The sequence below is a fragment of the Phodopus roborovskii genome, unplaced genomic scaffold (genome assembly GCF_943737965.1).
Source record: "Phodopus roborovskii unplaced genomic scaffold, PHOROB, whole genome shotgun sequence".
NCBI classification, from domain to species: domain Eukaryota; kingdom Metazoa; phylum Chordata; class Mammalia; order Rodentia; family Cricetidae; genus Phodopus; species Phodopus roborovskii.
Window position 1 is genome coordinate 72,455,373 of NW_026126418.1, and position 18,608 is coordinate 72,473,980.

The 18,608-nt window shown below is 53.4% G+C and overlaps 1 protein-coding gene across 1 annotated transcript in view; it reads left to right on the plus strand.

The window, feature by feature from the left end:
* The first annotated feature begins 218 nt into the window (after positions 1 to 218).
* Ass1 (argininosuccinate synthase 1) overlaps positions 219 to 18,608 on the plus strand; it is a 42,419-nt gene continuing 24,029 nt past the window's right edge. The window contains exons 1-8 of the mRNA XM_051185120.1: positions 219 to 369; positions 1,972 to 2,081; positions 3,681 to 3,749; positions 5,484 to 5,672; positions 10,826 to 10,882; positions 12,448 to 12,522; positions 16,160 to 16,230; positions 16,823 to 16,853. Coding sequence (XP_051041077.1) covers positions 1,977 to 2,081; positions 3,681 to 3,749; positions 5,484 to 5,672; positions 10,826 to 10,882; positions 12,448 to 12,522; positions 16,160 to 16,230; positions 16,823 to 16,853 — 597 coding nt within the window. The 5' untranslated portion in view covers positions 219 to 369; positions 1,972 to 1,976. The remainder of the gene's footprint in view (positions 370 to 1,971; positions 2,082 to 3,680; positions 3,750 to 5,483; positions 5,673 to 10,825; positions 10,883 to 12,447; positions 12,523 to 16,159; positions 16,231 to 16,822; positions 16,854 to 18,608) is intronic.

Below are 18,608 nucleotides of genomic sequence, written 5' to 3' on the forward strand. Positions count from 1 at the left end.
TGAACTCAGGTCTCAGGCTTGTGCAGCAGGTACATTGTCAGCTAAATTACCTCTTTTCGTGTGTTTATTATCTGGATTGTGACAATGGCTTCCCAGGTGATGCATACAAAACTTGACAAACTGGATGATTTACATACATGCATCTTGGGGCTGGGGTACAGCTCAGTGGTAGAGGGCATGCTTAGTAGACACAAGACTGTAGATTCCATCCTTGGCACCATGTGTCTTGACTCAAGCAGACCACTCACAGCATCAAGTGGCCACGGGGGCTAGATTCAGGGTCTCAACATCACATTTGCTTTTACAGAGTCATTCACCAGACCAGAAAGACAGACTACGGACTCCAGGAACCTGTACCTGCAATCCTAGGTATTTCCCAACTTGACCCTTCCTGCCTCCCTTCTCCCTCCCTTCTTCCATCCGTTATGGCCAGTTGCCTAGCTGCAGTTGCCATGGGCACCATCTTCTAGTCCCATGGTCAGGGCCTGCTGAGTCACCGGCAGCCCAGGCCCAGGACAGCTGGCTGTGCATGGGCAGGCAGGCGCTGTCTACTGGAGACTGTAGGCAGCAAGGAGAATTGACTCCTGAACCAACCATGTTGTTCCTGAGGAGTTTGCTTCCTTAAGTCCAAAGCGCATTAGGGCTTTCAGGAGACCTGGGGCTGACTACAGATTGGGCCTGGGGGATGTATGGGGAACTGTATAGTCTTGGCTCAAGATCCAAAGTCCACATGCAGCACTGGAGCCCAAGAGGCAGCACTCAGCAGTCTTCATGGTAGTGGTGGCAACCAGGTGAGCCTGCTGAATTCCCTAGGCTTGTGCAGGGCTGTCATCTGTCACCCTTCCCAGCTGACATCTAATAAGGACCTTAGCCGACTTTGCTACTATTATGACTCATAATATAAATACCTGATGTGTAGGATACCTGAGATGTAACTCCCAGTTGAGAACAACTGCCCTCTTGGAAATGTGAGCCACTGAGGCCCTGGGTCCAAATCTGGTCCTGCTGCCTACTGGCATACTGGAATGTAGCCCAAGGGCTCTTGAAGAGCCTTCTAGACAGAGGAAACAGCTGTGATGGTCAGGAGGCAAGACAATCATAGTACTTTCTGGAAGGTTCTGTTAGTTAAGAATAGGTTGTATTGTGGTAGGCTATAGACAGGTACTCTGCCTTTCCACTCTCTGGGCCTATTTCTCTGTCTGCACACAGGAGACTTTGAGCCCCTGTGGATTTAATTTGACAGATCAGATACTGGGGGGTCTCTCAGGTCCCTCAGAGTTATCAGCCCTTGAAAACAGACAGGGTGACAGGCCACCTTGAATTCCAATGAGTGAAGAAAGGAGAGGAGCCTGGGCTCAGATGGCCTATCCTGTGACTTCTTTTCCACCCAAATGTGGGAGGCAGCATCACTTAAGAGGCAAAAAGCCAAGTTCCAAAGCCAGGCTTCCTCTTTGACCTCGAACTGTTGTTCTATGGCCTTGACCATTGACGTCCCTGAAGCCCCAGTGTCCACCTACTTCTGGGGTCCTTGTGAAGTCTCCCAGGGCCCTGTCTGACACATCTTGCTTGGCAAGGAATAGTTCTAAAGGGGGCATGTCAGCTGCCTGTGGATCCAGCTCAAGCCCCTTCGCTGCCTCCTGACACACACATCCCTCAGATGTTGGCTTTGGTCCAGCCACTCAGCCTCTCTCTAGCTGGTAGGGACTGGCTCCCAGATCTGCCTCCTTATCACTGGCCCCAACCCCTGCCAACAGCATTCTTGGATCCAATGTGGGACATGTGCAGAAGTCAGGTCAGGGTCTCCCAGGAGGGGTGTATGCAGGAAGGTGGACATTATGTTCCCAGTGGTTTATTGTCCAAGGGATAAGCTGCCCAAGGCCTCCCCACCTCCCCCGGGTGGGACCAGAGCCAGTAGGGACTTTGCAGGGTTGACCTGCCACATTACACTCACATTCCTTCATGCTCCTCCAGACAAGATGTCCAGCAAGGGCTCTGTGGTTCTGGCCTACAGTGGCGGCCTGGATACCTCCTGCATCCTTGTGTGGCTGAAGGAACAAGGCTATGATGTCATCGCTTACCTGGTGAGGAGGTGCCTGGCATACCTGTGGGTCCCTCCACCCTTCCAGCCTGCCCTTTGCTGCTTTCTTTCCCTGCTGCCCACATGTCATCCATCCCTCCTCCAAGCCTTGCCTTTCTCTCTGCAACCGTCCTGAGCCAGAAGGAAAACGAGCTCTCACTTGCTGAGCTGCCTCCATTTCTTTGGCCTTGAGATGCCCCTCAAAGCCAGAGAAGGCTGGCTCTCAGGAAGGTGACAAAATGGCAGGAGCACAGCATACCTTTATGCCTCTGTTCTTACTGGAGAGGGTCCTTGGGCTTCCACATGGCACACAGTCCTAGCCTCTTCATGTGGCCTCCCTCCAAGTGGCCTTTAGTTCTAGGATGGCAAATGGACCATCAGAGAGGAGTTGGTGCCTGATGCTACTTCCCCGCCCAGGACCTAGCACAGGCATCACTAATTGAGTCAGCTGCACTCAGGATCCTCAGCAGTCTTGGAACCCACTCCACAGCTGTGCTAGTTAAGACTCTGGGTTAGAATCCCTGGAACTCAGCCCACAGCGGCTGAAAGCAAAAGAACAGAGCAAAAATGGAAAAGCAGTTCTGGCCTCTCATAGAGTAGGAAGGCTTCGAGCAGAACTAGATCTGGGCACTGTCCTGAGCTGTCTTGACTTCATTTGGCCTCTCCGAAACAAGCAAAACAATGATAACCCAGCTGTTTCAGGCTCACACCCCGGTAGTAGAGCCCAAGGCTCCTCCCATTGGCTGGATTCAGGCTTTCCAGGAATTCTGCTCTGTGCTGCACCTTTGGGACGTAGGTCTGGGGGGTGGGGGAAGATAATGCCTCCTGCCATCCCTGGGGAAGGGTCCTCCCAGTGAAACAAGCAGATGAGAGACCCTCTGAGGAAGTGAGACTGCTGCTTTGAACAGTTGGCCTCGGCCCACTGACCCGCTACACAGGGCTTTGAGGGTAAGGGTGTGTATGGGAAAGCCCTGTGCTCAAAGCCACCCTGTGAGTGGTAGGTGTATGCATGTCCGGCAGGGCGGTCCTAGCCTTACAGACCCCAGACTTGGCACCTGGCAGATTGAAAGCTGGGTAATCCCAGACAGGGACTTACAGCTGGGCCTTGAGAGAGAGCAGAGTCTGTGGATTCTGGTGGGGACAGGCCGTGGGCCCAAGTGCACAGGCAGACCTTCCCATATGCAAACTGAATGCCTCTGAACGCAGGCCTGCTGCCCACTAGGGCATTTGGATAAGCTGGTCCCTGTCTGGCCAGGGAGGTGGGCCAGGGAAGTATTGCCTGGGCTCAGAGGAAGCCTCAGCTTGTATGGGTGATTACAAAACACATCTGTGTCCCAACTATTTGGGTGTCCCGAGAACTTTGCTAGCCTTCTCAGCCTGAGGAAACCAGTGCCGCGCACACCCAGTCACACAGGGTCAAGTATGAGCTGCTGGGGGGCCCCAGCCTCTCAAGTCCCGCTGCCGGCCCTTTCCTTTCCTCTGCCACCTGACCATCCTGAGACACCCCTTCGGTGATGGCTGAGGACAGCTGCGTGTGGGTGGTGGCTGGCCGGGTTCACAATATGCTTGTCCCTCGGCTTACTGGCCTCTGTCTGCTCCACAGGCCAACATTGGCCAGAAGGAAGACTTTGAGGAAGCCAGGAAGAAGGCACTGAAGCTTGGAGCCAAAAAGGTACACGTGAGAGGCAAGGTTCGGGGCCGGAGTGGGTTTGTGGCAGGAGGGACAGCAGGACCCTTGTCCCCTACATCTGTCCCTTCCAGTTTGCCCTCTTGCTTCCAGGAGGCTGAGAGCAAATGTGCCACTTTCAGTATATGGACACCACCTGCCATCTGTCCATCTACTTATCCATCCATCCACCTACTTACCTACTAACCTTTCCATCCATGGGGCCATCCATCGGTCCATCCATTCAACTCCCCACTTATATGTTGGTTTATCCACCCCTCTTCTCTCTCTCTCTCTCTCTCTCTCTCTCTCTCTCTCTGTCCTCTTTTCCATCTACTCCTCCATCATCTATCTGCCCGTCTCTCTCTCAACTATCTGTCCATCTACCTATCCTTCCACCCTTTCCACAGAGTCAGGAAACAACAGCTGGGCTCAGTGTTGGCTGCGCCTCTAACCTTTGACAGATGTGCCTGTGTTGGATGTAGGCAATGTGGATAGTCCACTCCGTGCCATCTATGAGCTGCTCCTAGTGGGTGACCTTGCCCTTGAACCTTTTTCCTTGGGGATTGAAGAGGAGACATTCCAGCCTCCTGTCTGGTCAGAACTGATCCCTCTATAGGATTCTTTGTCAGTTGCTTGGCACTGCAGAGCTCCACAAGCAGGTCAGAAAGAACACTCAGGGATCAAGACTCACATCTGACCAAAGCCTGGCATGAGAATTTCCCTCTGTTCAGGGCTACCCAGAGGAGGGAGAGGGGGGAACAAGAGGGTGGGGCTGCTTCACCCTTATCTAGGCAGAAGGGAAAGCACTCGGGAGGAGCGTGACCCTCAGCCAGTGTCTGCACAGGGACTGGTGTGCAGTGCCCGCACTCTTCAGAACCCTTTGTGTTCCTCTATTGAGTTTGCTTGCTTGGAACATTTAGGTTCACCCATCGCTAATTGGTGTTACCAATATAATAGCTGCCGTAACAAAACAGCCAATAGCATTTTAGTACATGATGCAACTGTTATATATTTTAAATTTTATCGTGTGTGGGTGCATGTATGTCTGTGCACCATGTGTATACCTAATGCCTGCAGATATCAGAAGACGATGTTGGATCCCCTAGAACTGTAGTTACAGATGGTTGTGAGCCATCATGTGGGTGCTGGGAATCAAACCCAGGTCCTCTACAAGATCAGTTGGTGCTCTTAGCAACTGAGCCATCTCTTCAGCCCTCAATACAATTTGTTTTCACTGGTCTCTCTGGAAAGGTCTTCATTCCTCAGGACTGGGATCTCAATAGTTCACACATGGCTGCTTGGCCATTAGGAATGTTCAGCAGATCCCTGGCTTTCACTAGCTGTTCCGAGGTCTGTTCCCTCACCTAATCCAGCAATTGTGACGACTGACAACATCTCCTGGGATTGCCCAGTTCCTTCTAGGGAGGCTCACCTCCAGTTGATAATTTCTGTTCCAGATCCTAGGGCACAACAGAGTTCCAGTCTGTTGTGAAGGATGTTACATGGTATATTGGGATCAATTAGTAATGTCTGCCATGAGTGCAGAAGGGAGACTGACAGGATGGTCGGCTGGAACTGATTAGTGATACATGCTACAGGGCAAAAGGAAAAGCAGGATGTGGTCCGCTCTGATCTCGCGTGGCTACTGGCATAGCCATGGGCTCCCAGGGCCCTGTGTTTATATTGGACACCAATCCTTGCTAGGCTCCCTCTCACAGCCGCTCCCTCTCCCTTTAGGTGTTCATTGAAGATGTGAGCAAGGAGTTTGTGGAGGAATTCATCTGGCCAGCTATCCAGTCCAGTGCGCTCTATGAAGACCGTTATCTCCTGGGTACCTCTCTGGCCAGGCCCTGCATAGCTCGAAAACAGGTGGAAATTGCTCAGCGTGAGGGAGCCAAGTATGTGTCTCATGGCGCCACGGGAAAGGTAAGGCTAGGGATGGGCAGATGGAGCTGGTGACTGGAAGGAGGAAGGGAAGGCAGGCTGCTGAGGAATACAGAGCTGGTCAGGTGAAGGGCTGGGGTCCCTGACCTGCAGTGTCCATCCCTTCAGTCTGTGTGTGCTCAGCTTTCCAATGGGAGCATTTTCACCTACTTGGTGGACCTCACACAAGGTTTCACACATCAGCCCCAGACAAAAATCACAGTATACATCACAGTCACCATTGATGTAATAGAAAGGGTAGGAAGAATTGGAGAGCAGGGTGGGTTCTGAAGGCCAGAACTTCAAGGATGCAATATAAAGACATGTTCCTTCCTAAGGCCCAGGGAACTGTGTTCGAGACTGCCCCTGCCCAGCACCCCAGGCATTCATTCCTTGCCTCACAGAGGCCTCAGTGGTGTTCCTGTGCCTGTGAGGTGTCTGTTTCTGTACCCTTTCTCTGGGGAACTGGTCTTCCTGAATAACAGACACCCTAATGGCCTTATTGAAACTCAGCTCCTCTGTGAAGACCAAATGAGGTCACATCAGAGATCTGGGGATTTAGACCTGGCACCTGGCTTCTCCTCCTCCTTTCTTTTTTCTGAGACATGGTTTCTCCTGGCTGTCCTGGAACTCTCTGTGTAGACCAGGCTGGCCTTGAACTCACAGAGACCTGCCTGCCTCTGCCTCCTCCCAGAGCTGGAGGTAAAAGGATGTGTCGTGTCCCCTGGCTTTGAGGAGCACATTCGCCTGCAGGTGCAGCACAGACTAAAGAGTTCCCAGTTCTGTCCCCAGATGGTGGCACTCAAGAGTCAGGGCTCTTAACAGCATGGATGACTCCTAAGACCAGCGTTCCTGTTGGGTGGTGGTCTAACACTCAGGAGGCAGAGGCCAGCCTAGTCCATAAAGCAAATTCTAGGACAGCCAAGGCTATACAGAGAAACCATGTCTCAAAAAAATAAAAATCAAACAAAAAGACAGCTCTTAAACAGTGTATGCCATGACAATAGCCTAGGACAGGACACAGCTGCCAAAGCACTCTGCTGTCCATAATTCCCGAGGCTTGCCACCTTGCTGACATGGGGCTGGTGATGCTAAGGGTACAGGAGACAGGCAGCTAAGGCTCTGGAAACAGCTGACCACCAGGGTAGCACTGGGTGTTTGTGAAAGTTTAGATGCTCCTTTGTTGCCTTGGATACCGGTTGAGCTGGCTTGTGTCTGGCATGTCAAGGATAGGGTACCTGGTGGGTACAGGCATAGTTCAGTCCTTCAAGTTTATTGCCTGTCCTTAGGAAACTTAGAGAGAGGAGAACGATGCTGATAAGGCTGTTGATGGTCAGAAGTCAGGAGGAAGATTACTTCCTGTCTTCATGACGTTTGTACTCAGGCTATTCACACAGGTAGACACATTGTAGAACCAGGGATGAGAGGCTGTGATAACAAATGGCCTGTGTCTGGGGACACAGAGTAGTTAGAGAAGAGGCTACAGGGTCTGAGCCCAACTCAGACAATTCTCCACAAAAGACATGGAGAACAACCCTCCTGGGTAGTAGCCATGAAGTGGCGAGCACCCCAGAGGGTCCTAGTTTTCACTGGCACCTAGTCTGTTTAGCTGGACATTAGGGAACCACATGAGGAGAGGGAGGTGATGGAGGCTACCTGGGCAGCCCATGCATGCCATCTTCCCTGAGAGCCATCTTAGCAAAGGTGGGGCTCAGAACTGCACACTCAATTCAGATCAAGCACCATAGTTTCCACATTGTACACTTTCCCTGTGGGTCTCTGCTTTCCTGCCTGTCGGGGCCATTTGGAGAGATGAGTGAGCACAGGCAAAGGCCCCATGAAGCCCCAAGCCACAGCATCTTGGGCATCTTCCACATGAAGTGAGCAGGCAGTGAACTCCTAGGGAGGCTCTCAGGCTGAAGCTGGGATCAGGACTCTCGGTCCATCCATCCCATGCAGAATCAGCCAGGTATCATTCAGACTGGTAGAACAAGGGCTGCATCTCCTTTTGGTTCTGTCTTGAGTAAGGCAGACAGCTAGCTGCTGGGGAGTGACCACATGCTGTACTACATGCATGTGGCCACCAGAGGGCACCTGAGGCTTAGGTTTGAGGATACTATGGGCACAGGGTGCAGAGATAGTGGGGACTGTGACCCAGGGCTTGAGTTCACCGCTGTGGTTTTTTGGGGCTTCTACAGCTGCTTTGATTGAGCTTGGGTTGTCTCCACTGTTCACAGGGGAGATGGTCCGATCTGAAACATCTCAGGGCCCCTGAGACCAGCAACCAGAAGGCCAGGGAGACTTCTGGGGAGCCAGTGCCACTTTGGCTCTGCTGTCCCTGTCTGAGTGTTCACAGGTTTACTCCTATGCCTGTCTCCACACATATACCTAGGGACACACACCTCACCTCCTCCCCCAGCCCATAGCCTTCGGAGACAATTTCTAAGAACTAGAGAATGGAGAGGAGGCCTGGGAAGGTCCTGGGACCAGGCTGGCGCTTAGCACTTGGCTGCAGTGTTTCAAGCCTATTGCTGTCTCATCTTGATCTGGGTGGTTCTGGGAGCCATGGCCTGAGGTCACTGTTCTAGCCTGGCACTTGCTGTGTAGACTAGCCTGGCCTTGAGTCCAGATACCCATGTCTCTGTCTCCTGAGTGCTGGGGCTTAAAGGCGTTCCAAGCTCCTTGTTGTTTTAGTAGTCTCACTATAGATCCAGGCTGGTCTTGAACTTGCCATCTTTCTGACTCAGCCCCCACCACTGAGAGTTTGTACATTTTTTTTTTATTTGTGTGGTCATGTGTGTGCATGGGTGCATATATATGCAGCACATGTGTGAATTAACCTACAGAGGTCAGAAGAAGGTACTGGATCCCTTGGAACTGGAGTTACGGGTAGTCGTAACCCCCCCCCCCCCGTAGGTGCTGGGAACCTAACCTTTGTCTTCTGTAAGAGCAGCAAGTGCTCTTAGCTGCGGAGTTGCTCCCCCCACCCCACCCCAGCACTGAGATTTTACAAGTACTACATTGCTCTTCACCTCTGCAGATAGCAGCTGTACAGCCATATGGAGGCGCTGTGGGACTGAGAGACACTAAGCCAGCAGGAGCACTGGCAGGATGAGTCCAAATAGCCCAGAAGAGCAGGAGTTAGCCAGGGACATTGAAAGAAGTGCAGCCCAGGCTGCAGACAGGGCCTGCGCAAAGGCCCAGGACAAGGTGGCTCTCCCGCCAGCAGCCCAAATGGAAGAGCACTGCTTAGAAAGGCAACATTTCTTATCCTTGGTTGCTGCACTGAGAGGGATCCTGTCTATGCAGAGAAATGCACAGAGCTCGAGCCCCTGGATTTGAAAGAAAAGCCAGGAAATATGAGCCTAAGACTCTGGGGGTGCAGGGAGGTAGTTTTGTAAATGGCACCATCTGCAGGGCTATCCCAGGACAGATGGGAGGCATTCCCCTTCCCTGCCCTCCCATTCCCATGGGCACTCAGCATGGTACACGCATGTGCACATGCACCAGTATGTGGACATGTGTGTGATGTGACACTGTCTGCCTCCTCCGCCCCCACTCCCCTTAGGGATGCTACTAACAGTGTCCCAGCACTGGAAGTCCCAGATCAGTGAAGGGAGTGCAGGGCCCTCGACTCTTGCCCAGGACAGACTTGGGACCAGGAAAGCCTGTTTGTCCAGCTTTTCCAAGACTCTGAGCTTCTGAACAGATGGGTGTCCGTCCCCTGCCATGTCTGGGCCTGGCTCGGAAAGCACAGGCTGCCTTTTGTGTGGTGAAACATGAAGCCTTGGGGAAAGAGTGGCCGGGCTAGGTAGCGCTTGGCCATGCACAGTGCAAAGCTAAGCTGTGTCAGCTCTGTGTTAGAATGTCCTGGCTTCCTAAGGGTGCTCCGTGTAGGTCCCAGGGAAAAATGCTGCCCTCCTCGCCTTGTCTCGGTGTCTCCACCCTAACGGGGAGTACGGCCCCATCCCATGGGTGTGGAGCCAACGGGCTCACTGCACCTCCCCAGCTGAGAGCTCTCAAGATGGATGTGTTGCCTTTGTGACCCTGGTTCCCCATCTCTGGCCGTCAATGTGCTCATCTATCAAGCACAGTCGAAGGCCCACTGGCCCCTGTGGCTGTCCTAGTGTACAGTGTGGGGACTGAACGGAGACTGAGGCTGGCTGTGGAGCCCAGTGTCCGAGAGGCTCAGCAGCTCCCTGCAGCTCCCGGCTCTGTGGGGAGGGGCTGGAGCCAGGCTTTCCACACCACCTGACAAGACTCTGGAAAATAACATGTTATTCCCACTGCTGCCGGCTGCGTCCGTGCAGTTTTCACAGTAGGCGAAAGGGGCCTCTATTATTTCACAGTGCCTGAGCCTCCCTCTCTGTGAGTGGCAGAGCAGGCAACGCGGAGACAGCATCCCTGGTAGCCTGTGCTCACTCTACCCCTTTCTCTTGTCTCATGGAATAATCAGGATGACCATCTACAGGCGGTGGGACACGTGCCAGGGTGTTGGAGACCTGTGGTTGGGGGTCTGTCCCTATCCCAGGAGGACACTCATCTGTTCGCCTTATAGTACCATGCCCCTCTGGGCCTCAGTCTCCCTGTTTGTGTAGAAAGAGGCTGAAAGGAGGCCCTCCCAGGCCACTTTGTTCTCCGACCCACTCAAGATAACCACGAAGAGTCGGGGAAATTGAGGCTTAGAGGGTGACAGGAATCACCACTTTGGGAGTGTGAAAGATGGAAACATGAGCCTGGGGCAACTTGGGGGCCCATGTTTTCCTGTTGGAGTCTGTGATTCAGGTCTGCAGCCCCAGAAGAGCAGCACAGTCCTACACGTACACCCTAGACTGTGCACACGTGCACACACATGTCTTCCTCTGGGCCCCCACTATGTCCCCAACAGTGCACATAATCACAGACTTGTCTCTTTATGTACCCCCCTTCAACCACACACATCTTACGTAAGCCCTGCATCTTACACATCCTGGGGAAAGACCCGAGGTCCAGGCCTGGCCCCTCCCCTGGAACAGCATCTGCATCTTTGGTCCTGCCCTTAAAACAGGCTGCACGTGTCACAGGCTGGCACATGGGTGAGAAGGGAGCCCTCTGCCATTTTGCCTCCCATCCCCAGATGCCATACTGTGGCTCATGAACCCTGCTCTCTGTTCCAGGGCAATGACCAGGTCCGCTTTGAGCTCACCTGCTATTCACTGGCACCCCAGATTAAGGTAAGATGTTGCTGCTCCCCCTACAGAGTGGAGAAGGAGGGCAAGACTCGGAGGTCCAGGAAATGACAAGGGCAGAGTCCTTGTGCTGTTGATCTCTTCTCTGTCACTCCATGGTGCTCCTGGCGCCTGTAAAGTACACCAGTAGACGGGAGGTGGCAATCTTCATAGCCACCCTCTCTTCCTGGAGGGGTAGTCCAGGCATTAATGTATCTGGTCACAGATCAGAGCAGTCTCTTGTTGCTACATTCCAACCTGTTTCTGGATGTTTGTGGCTGACCCCCTCCATGTCTCAGACCCTTCCCCAGGGTCTCAGTGATTGTCACCTGGGATGTATGCATGAGTATGGACCTGACTGTGCCGTTCAGTCACCTGTGCCCCTCCAGCCTGACTGACCTGGGCCTCTGTCTACTCATCCTTCCATCCATTCATTTCTTCACTCACTCATTCTTTCAGTATTTGCTGGGTGGTAATATGATGCAGGCCTCATACGCAGACCCAAGGGAACGTTGCCAATTTTTTTCTAGTTGCTTCAGTCTTTAAAAGGTGATATAATCATTTAATATTTTATTGAACTCCATTTATCCAAAAGTTATGGAATCAGCATTTCCCAAATTGTCAAAGAGGGTTTTATATCCTTTCTGGTGCTGTGCCTCCAGACCCAGTCTTTGGACTGTGGCTGTATTCTGCATTATACAACCTCCATTTGAGCTCCTTGGTAGCCCCAGGGGACCTAATCCTTCTCCATCCCCCTGGGCTTCTTCCTCTCTATGGCATGTCTTTCCCTGTTCCTTGCATGGACTGCCAGCTGTCTCCAGCCTGAGGACTGAGCTGGCCTGGAAGTGAGCGGTAATGAGTTCTGATACATTTGACCTCTGCAGGCCAGGCCTCCAAAGGCGCCCAGCATAGTAGCTGTGCTGCAGGGCCTCTGACGCCAGAGCCCATCCTGCAACCTCTGCCTCTAGTTCCCACAACCACTGGGGGGCTGGAGTAACTTTATTTACAGAGGTGAAGCCCAGGGGCTGTGGTGGAGCCCAGCTGATCATGGAGTTTCTCAGGGTTGAGCCTGATTAAGGGCTACTGTGCCTAGGGCTGGGGGTTGAGGAGCATACCCTGGTACTGCCACAGCTCAGTGTGTTCAACACCAGTGACATCGCACTGGGTTATGTACCAAATTCTACTTCTTTGGGACCCATCCTTAACCCTGAAGTACAGCAGGGCCCAAGTGAATAAGTGTAGCTGGGACTCTTCCATGATCCCCTCCCTCTCTGACCCACCACAGTTTTATTGGGGGGGGGCAAAGTATGCTGATGCTATCTCCCTCCCACCCCAGTTCAGTTCACCAGGGGCCACGGAACCATGAAGCTCGCCTACCTCAGACACTCAGGTCTCAGCTGGAAAAACCAAAGTCCAGAGGGATGCACAGTCCTTTGGCCACCGAACCCAGGCCTCACCACCCTCAGTATTCCTTCCCTAGTCTCCCTGCACACTCCCCAGGGATTAAGACTTCTGAGGGACACAGCAGGAAACTCCTTACCCACGTTCTGACCCCTTTGTCCTGCCTCTAGGTCATCGCCCCCTGGAGGATGCCTGAGTTTTACAACCGTTTCAAGGGTCGAAATGATTTGATGGAGTATGCAAAGGTAGGTCTCTCTGCCTCAGCTAAGCTGCTGGTCTGTGGAAGCCAGTAGCTTCAGGCCAACCTGATCCCCACACATAAAAGGGGACCCCTCCTGTAGCATCCATCTCCCATTTCAGCCTGGTATAAGCATAGTCCATTTCCCAGGTGGATATCTCTGAGTGTCGAGGCATTGGGTTGGTTGTCTGCTGAGTCCTGTGAGCCCCTTCTACAGTGTGTAGGTGTAGGTCCCCAGGGGGCTGCCAGGAAGGGAGAGCAGAGAAGCTGTTCTCTGCACCTCAATTACCTGGTCACTAATTGTCCCCAGTGCTTTCCCTGGCACAAGTAGACACTCCCAGGCCAGTGTCAGACAAAGCCTTTTGTGGCGCCAGCCTTTTTTTGAAATACAAGTTGCAATAAAACATATTAGAAGTTTTGCATCACGATCCTTAGCTGCGCCCCAGGGCACCTTTCTTTTTAGCGACTCGATGGCAGCACTTGACAAACAGCCTCAATCAATCAGACAGGGGGAAAAGCTAGTCGGTGCACACACCAGAAAATTGCTCAGGTTTTTAAATAGCAGTCGCTGGGGCTGGCTGTGCGAGCTCGCTGCAGTCAAGGTGCGGCTTGGTAGGGGACGCTGCGGGAAACACAGGGCTGCAGGGAACGCAGCCCTGCCCCAGCAGCCAGCATCCCATTAGGCCCCCGAGGGCTGGGAGGAAAGGCGTCCTCCACCATCTGTTGTTTTATTATTAAGAGTGGAGTTTACAAGAGCAAACCCATATGTTGCCAAACAAATCGTCAAATAGTGGTGCTATTAAGGGAGTGGAGGTTGGCGAGGCGTCTTTTTTCCTCCCCCCCTTGTCTCCTTGATGAAGAAGAATATGAAGCAGGCCCCGTCTTTAGGGATAATGAATTACAAGCCCTGTGCTTGGCCTCACTCCCTCCCCTAGTCCAGTCAGAAGCAAGAGCCAGGCCAACCTGCAGCTGCATGCACTCTCCCTCCAGCCCCACTGGACGGCAATCACAGCCTAGCATAGCTGAATTTGTGGTCCCTTTTTTCTGGACTCTGGGGAGCAGGCACTTAGCTTCCATCTCCAATAACCTTTAGAATAGGAAAAGTTTGTCTAGGAAGAACTGCACACCGTCCCCTTCCTGGGTACTAGGTTCAGGATGGGGTTATGGAAAAGCTTTAGCACATCCAGCCAGAAAAGGAGACGGCACCCAGGAAATGAGCAGGAGTGCCAAGAAGCCGGTGGCTTTGTGTGAGATTCACAGTCAGGCAGGATCTGAGACAGATGAGGTGGGGGAAAATCAATGGGGCCTTGAAAATCTCTGCTTTCAAAACTCTTAAGTAGCCAGGGTCAAAGGGTGCTTGGAAGGAGATGCAGGGAAGCCTCTGCTTGGCTTCTGCCCCTCCCCAGACCACTTCCCAAGGCTCAAAACCACCCCATCATCGTCGTTATCAAAGCTGATTAGAAATAATAACAACCTGAGGGTGCAGGCCTACAATGCCAGGACTGAGAACACTGAGACAGGAGGATCTCAGGTTCGGGATCAGCCTGAGTAAGTTAGTGACAGAAGAAGGGCTGGAGTAGGTGCTCATTCAGCATGGGGGAGTACCTGGGTTTGAGCTCCAGAACCTCAAAAAACAGCACCTGCCCCTTGGCCCCATCTCTGCCACCTGCCTCCTGTGCCCCCCCTGCCTCCTGCGCCCCCACCTGCCTCCTGCGCCCCCACCTGCCTCCTGCGCCCCCACCTGCCTCCTGCCCCCCACCTGCCTCCTGTGCCCCCCCTGCCTCCTGTGCCCCCCACCTGCCTCCTGTGCCCCACCTGCCTCCTGCCCCCCCACCTGCCTCCTGTGCCCCCACCTGCCTCCTGCCTGCCCCCACCTGCCTCCTGCCCCCCACCTGCCTCCTGCCTGCCCCCCACCTGCCTCCTGCCTGCCCCCCACCTGCCTCCTGCCTGCCCCCCACCTGCCTCCTGTGCCCCCACCTGCCTCCTGCCCCCCCACCTGCCTCCTGTGCCCCCCACCTGCCCCTTGCTGAGGTTATTCTCTATCCTTAGTCAACCTGCACATCTTTAGGGTTGGAGTGAGGGCACACAAGAGTCGAGGCTAGAACCTACCATTCCTGAGCGCTGCCCTAGTCAGCATCTGTGGCTCTGCTGAGCATAGCCACCTGCCCTGCTCCTCCCTGCTGTCCTTCCCACAGTGCTCCCCTTGTTCTGTGATGGAGCCCAGGGGAGCCCTTCCCCCAAAGACCCCAGGGAACCTGGCCAGCTGCTTTTCTCAGCTACCCAGCAATGTGCCCTCAGATGTCACTAGCACTATCTGCAAAGTCCAGGTCCCCAGCCTGACAGCTCCACCTGGAGAGAGCATAGTACAAGTGTGTGCACTGGATCTGCACTGAGCAGCTGAGAAGTGAAGTATTCGGGTTGCCTGTACTGTTTAAATCAAAGGACAAAGATTCCAGGGGCGGTGTGGCTTTGTGTTTGGGGCTTGCTGTTTTGTTTGTGTTGGTCTCACCCTGCGGCTTGGGCCTAGGACTCTCTGGGCTGCCACCAGATTCCAAGCCATCTTCCTGCTTCAGCCTCCCGAGTGCTGAGATTCCCCCATGAGCAGCCCTGCAATGCCTTTCTTTTTCAAGTTTACTAAATGAGCAACCCAAGGGGCTTCCTCTCTTTTCTTTTAGCATCACTTAAAGCTTAGGACTACAGTGAAGGACTGCCAGCAGCCCACGCCTGTCAGAGGGCTCTAGAATCCTAGGTACCAGCCTGTGAGCTGGATGACAGGCCCTGAGCAGTGCCAGTGGAAACTGTTTCCACTGTGACCATCGGGCTGAGGGGCCTGTCTGGCCTCATACGCTTCAGGGGCCATTGACCTGGCCATCTATCCTGAACTCCATGTCCACTAGAGCTGAAAGGTACAGTGATTCCTGAGCTGAAGTTGAGAGTGCATGCGGGGTCACAGTCAGGTGTCTGTGCACAAGGTGACTAGGGCAGCCACCTCCTCTTTCCTCTGGAAACTGAGCAAGGTAACCTCCAAGGGTGGCCAGCCACTGCCTAGCCTGGGGTCTGGTTAGATGTCCTTCAGCAATGGTGAGGCTCATTTGGAAATCAAATAGCATCCAACCACAAATAATGGAGGCCAAAGCTGGGTGGCTCTACTTTAGGGTCTGCAGAGTGATTGTGTGGCTTGGATGGATGGCTCCCAGGGCATGCCTTGCAATGGAGGCTGCTCTAGGTGCTCCTCCTTTCCTGAGGTCCACATGAAGCCGGCTCAGGATGGATGCCTGTGTGGTCCACTTGAGGCTGCATGGTAGATACTTAGGCTATTATAGCCTCCAGCTCTTAGGATATGGAAGGTATCAGTAGCAGGTGCCAAGAAATGCTAAGCCAGTACTTGCCACTAAGCGCTTCTAGGGGTCTTGGGAGTAAGGGCTCATGATTTCTTCTGGAAAGGACTCCAAGGTCTGCTGTCTTCTGATTAATGAGAGCACTCAAGTGGTTAAGACTCTCCCCACCTCCCTAGGTAGCCTGGGGAGGAGAAAGGGACATGAGTTGGGGGCTAACTGGCACCTTGAGGGATCCCAGGCAGTGGAGCATGACCTTCACGTGCCCTTCCAGGAGCCTCATCATGACCATTTTGTCTTCATATGTAGCAACATGGAATCCCCATCCCCGTTACACCCAAGAGCCCCTGGAGTATGGATGAGAACCTTATGCACATCAGGTAAGTTCAGCCCCTCCTGGTACTGAGGAGATGGCCCAGTGGTTAAGAGCACTGGCTGCTCTCGCAGAAGACCTGGGTTTGGTTCCCTGTAACTCCAGGGAATCCAGCGCCCTCTCTGGCATTCATGGACACTGCACACATGTGGTACACATACCTACATGCAGGCAAATACTCATACACATAATATATAAATAAATCAGAGAGAATGAGAAAGCATGGCCCCTCTGTTCCCAGGGTTGACTTTGCCAAGTTCTCTTCCACTCTGTGCAGGTAAGCCCTATATTGACCTGGCAGGCCTGGTTTCCTAGGGTATTGGGAAGTGGTCTCTAAGGTTAAAACCTCAAGGATAAAAAAGGAGTAGTATTGAAGGCAGAGGTCCCTATGAGTGGCGTCCCAGGCTGCACCCACAAGATGGAATGGGGAAAACCCCAATCCTTCCTTGCAGCCTGGGGTGGCTCAGAATGTCCTGGGTAGGGTTAGGAGCATATGCATTGATGGAGAGAAAAGGCACACTGGACTTGTGGGTAATTCACAGGATGGTGGCAGTGTACATGACATTACTATGTATACTCAACTCACCTCTCCCCTACAGCTACGAGGCTGGAATCCTGGAAAACCCCAAGGTAAGCCCCTTTGCCTGGGAGCTGGCTGCCCGTGGTGGTAGTCCTCGACACTCTTGTATGTGAGGCCTAACTGGAAATTTCATGAGGGGCCAGTGTAGCTATGCATGCCAATGTCCCAAACTCTCCCCATGGGCCAATCTGCCTGTCCTCTCCATGCTGTGCTTTGAGTCCCGTTCCCCGCCCCTGCGGGCCTCACACACCCCACTTTCCTGGTATTCTTCTCCTAATTGCTGTAGAGATGAATAGTGGTAGGAACCATTTCAGGGGAGCAGAGAGAGAATGTGATTCAAAGACAATACAGAGGTGATTAAGCAGATGACACTCGGGGGAGGATGCAGCTTGTGCCCACCAGCTATGGGCAGGCGCTGGGCCACTGACTGGATTGGGGCGTGAGGGCTGGAGCCCAAAGAGCCATTTGTCTGGGTCTCTGTTCACACCCATCCTGGCTTGTCCTCCTGGGTTGACCAGGGTGGGCCTGTAAACCCATTTTAAATGTAAGATTTCTGTCCCTAGGGGCTTGGTTGTTTCCTCCTGCCCACTGTGGGAAGTGGGGGAGGCAGGGTGAAACCTATCATGGGAAGAAGAAAAAAATCTCTTTGTCCACAAGGGAATGATTCCAGTTCCTAGCCCGGCCCCACACCCTGGCTGGCTGCTTTGGGGGGTTGGTCTGCTTGGAAGACATTGGAGAATTTGGGCAGCTGGGCCTAAGGGATCCGAACTGGCTGGAGGAGAATCAGCCATGTGGTTTGGGTCAGGAGCCCCATGTCTAGGTCTCAGGGTACCACCTTGCCCAGGTCTACACTCCACTGACCCCATTCCTGTGTTCCCTACCCTGGCAGCACCAGGCTGTGATGGCCAACCTAAGATATATGGGCCCAGCCCTGGCTCTCACACTTTCCTGCTTTGATTCCCTTGGATTTTGACTGTTCAGTCTCGTTTTATGGGGGGGAACTGAGGCCCAGAGCTGCTCTCCCCACACCTCCCCACAGGTACCCACTCTGTCTGAACCTCCAATTCCTCTTACACAAAGCAGAAATAGAAAGTGCTTAGCATGGCATGGGACAAGGTCTGAGACAGGAACATGAGGGTCTTGCCCTCTCTTCAGGCCACAGTTAAGACTAAGTGTCCTAGGTCTGCTCAGAGTGCCCCTCATCAACAGTGAGGACAGGCTGGGCAGAGGCAATGGCATGGCTGAGCCCACACTTGTCACTAGGGAAAGCTGCTGCCCTTGCCCCCACCCCACTCACCCTGGGGACTGATGGGCCCATGGGGCTGCTGCCTGCTGGCCACAGGTTTTTCCAGTTCATGCTCTGCTGACCCCATGATATTCAGGCCAACCACTGCTCATTAGCCAGTCAGTCACACCAAGGGGGGCCCAGAACTGAGCAGGCATTCCTAGGTACTTCCAGACTAGCTCCTGTGGGCCCAGGTACACTGGGGGAAACTCCAAGCCTTCTCTCAGCAGCCTGTGATCAACCTAACCTCATAGAGAAGCAGAACCCCTGAATTGGTCACCTCAGAACTGGGGAAGCCGAGCTGAAAGCCTTGTGAGCAGCGTGGAGCCTGAGATTTAGTGTGGTTATCATGTCACTAGGAATAGATCTAGGTCCCAGGGCTGACATGTCCCCATCAAAGGTACTGTCACTGTCAGGTCCCAGGGATAAGTAAGAACCCTGCATCAGAACCCAGATCTCTGCATCTCACTGCTGCGGTCTCCAACCACTGTCCCCTCATGAAGCAATAGGAATGGGCTGG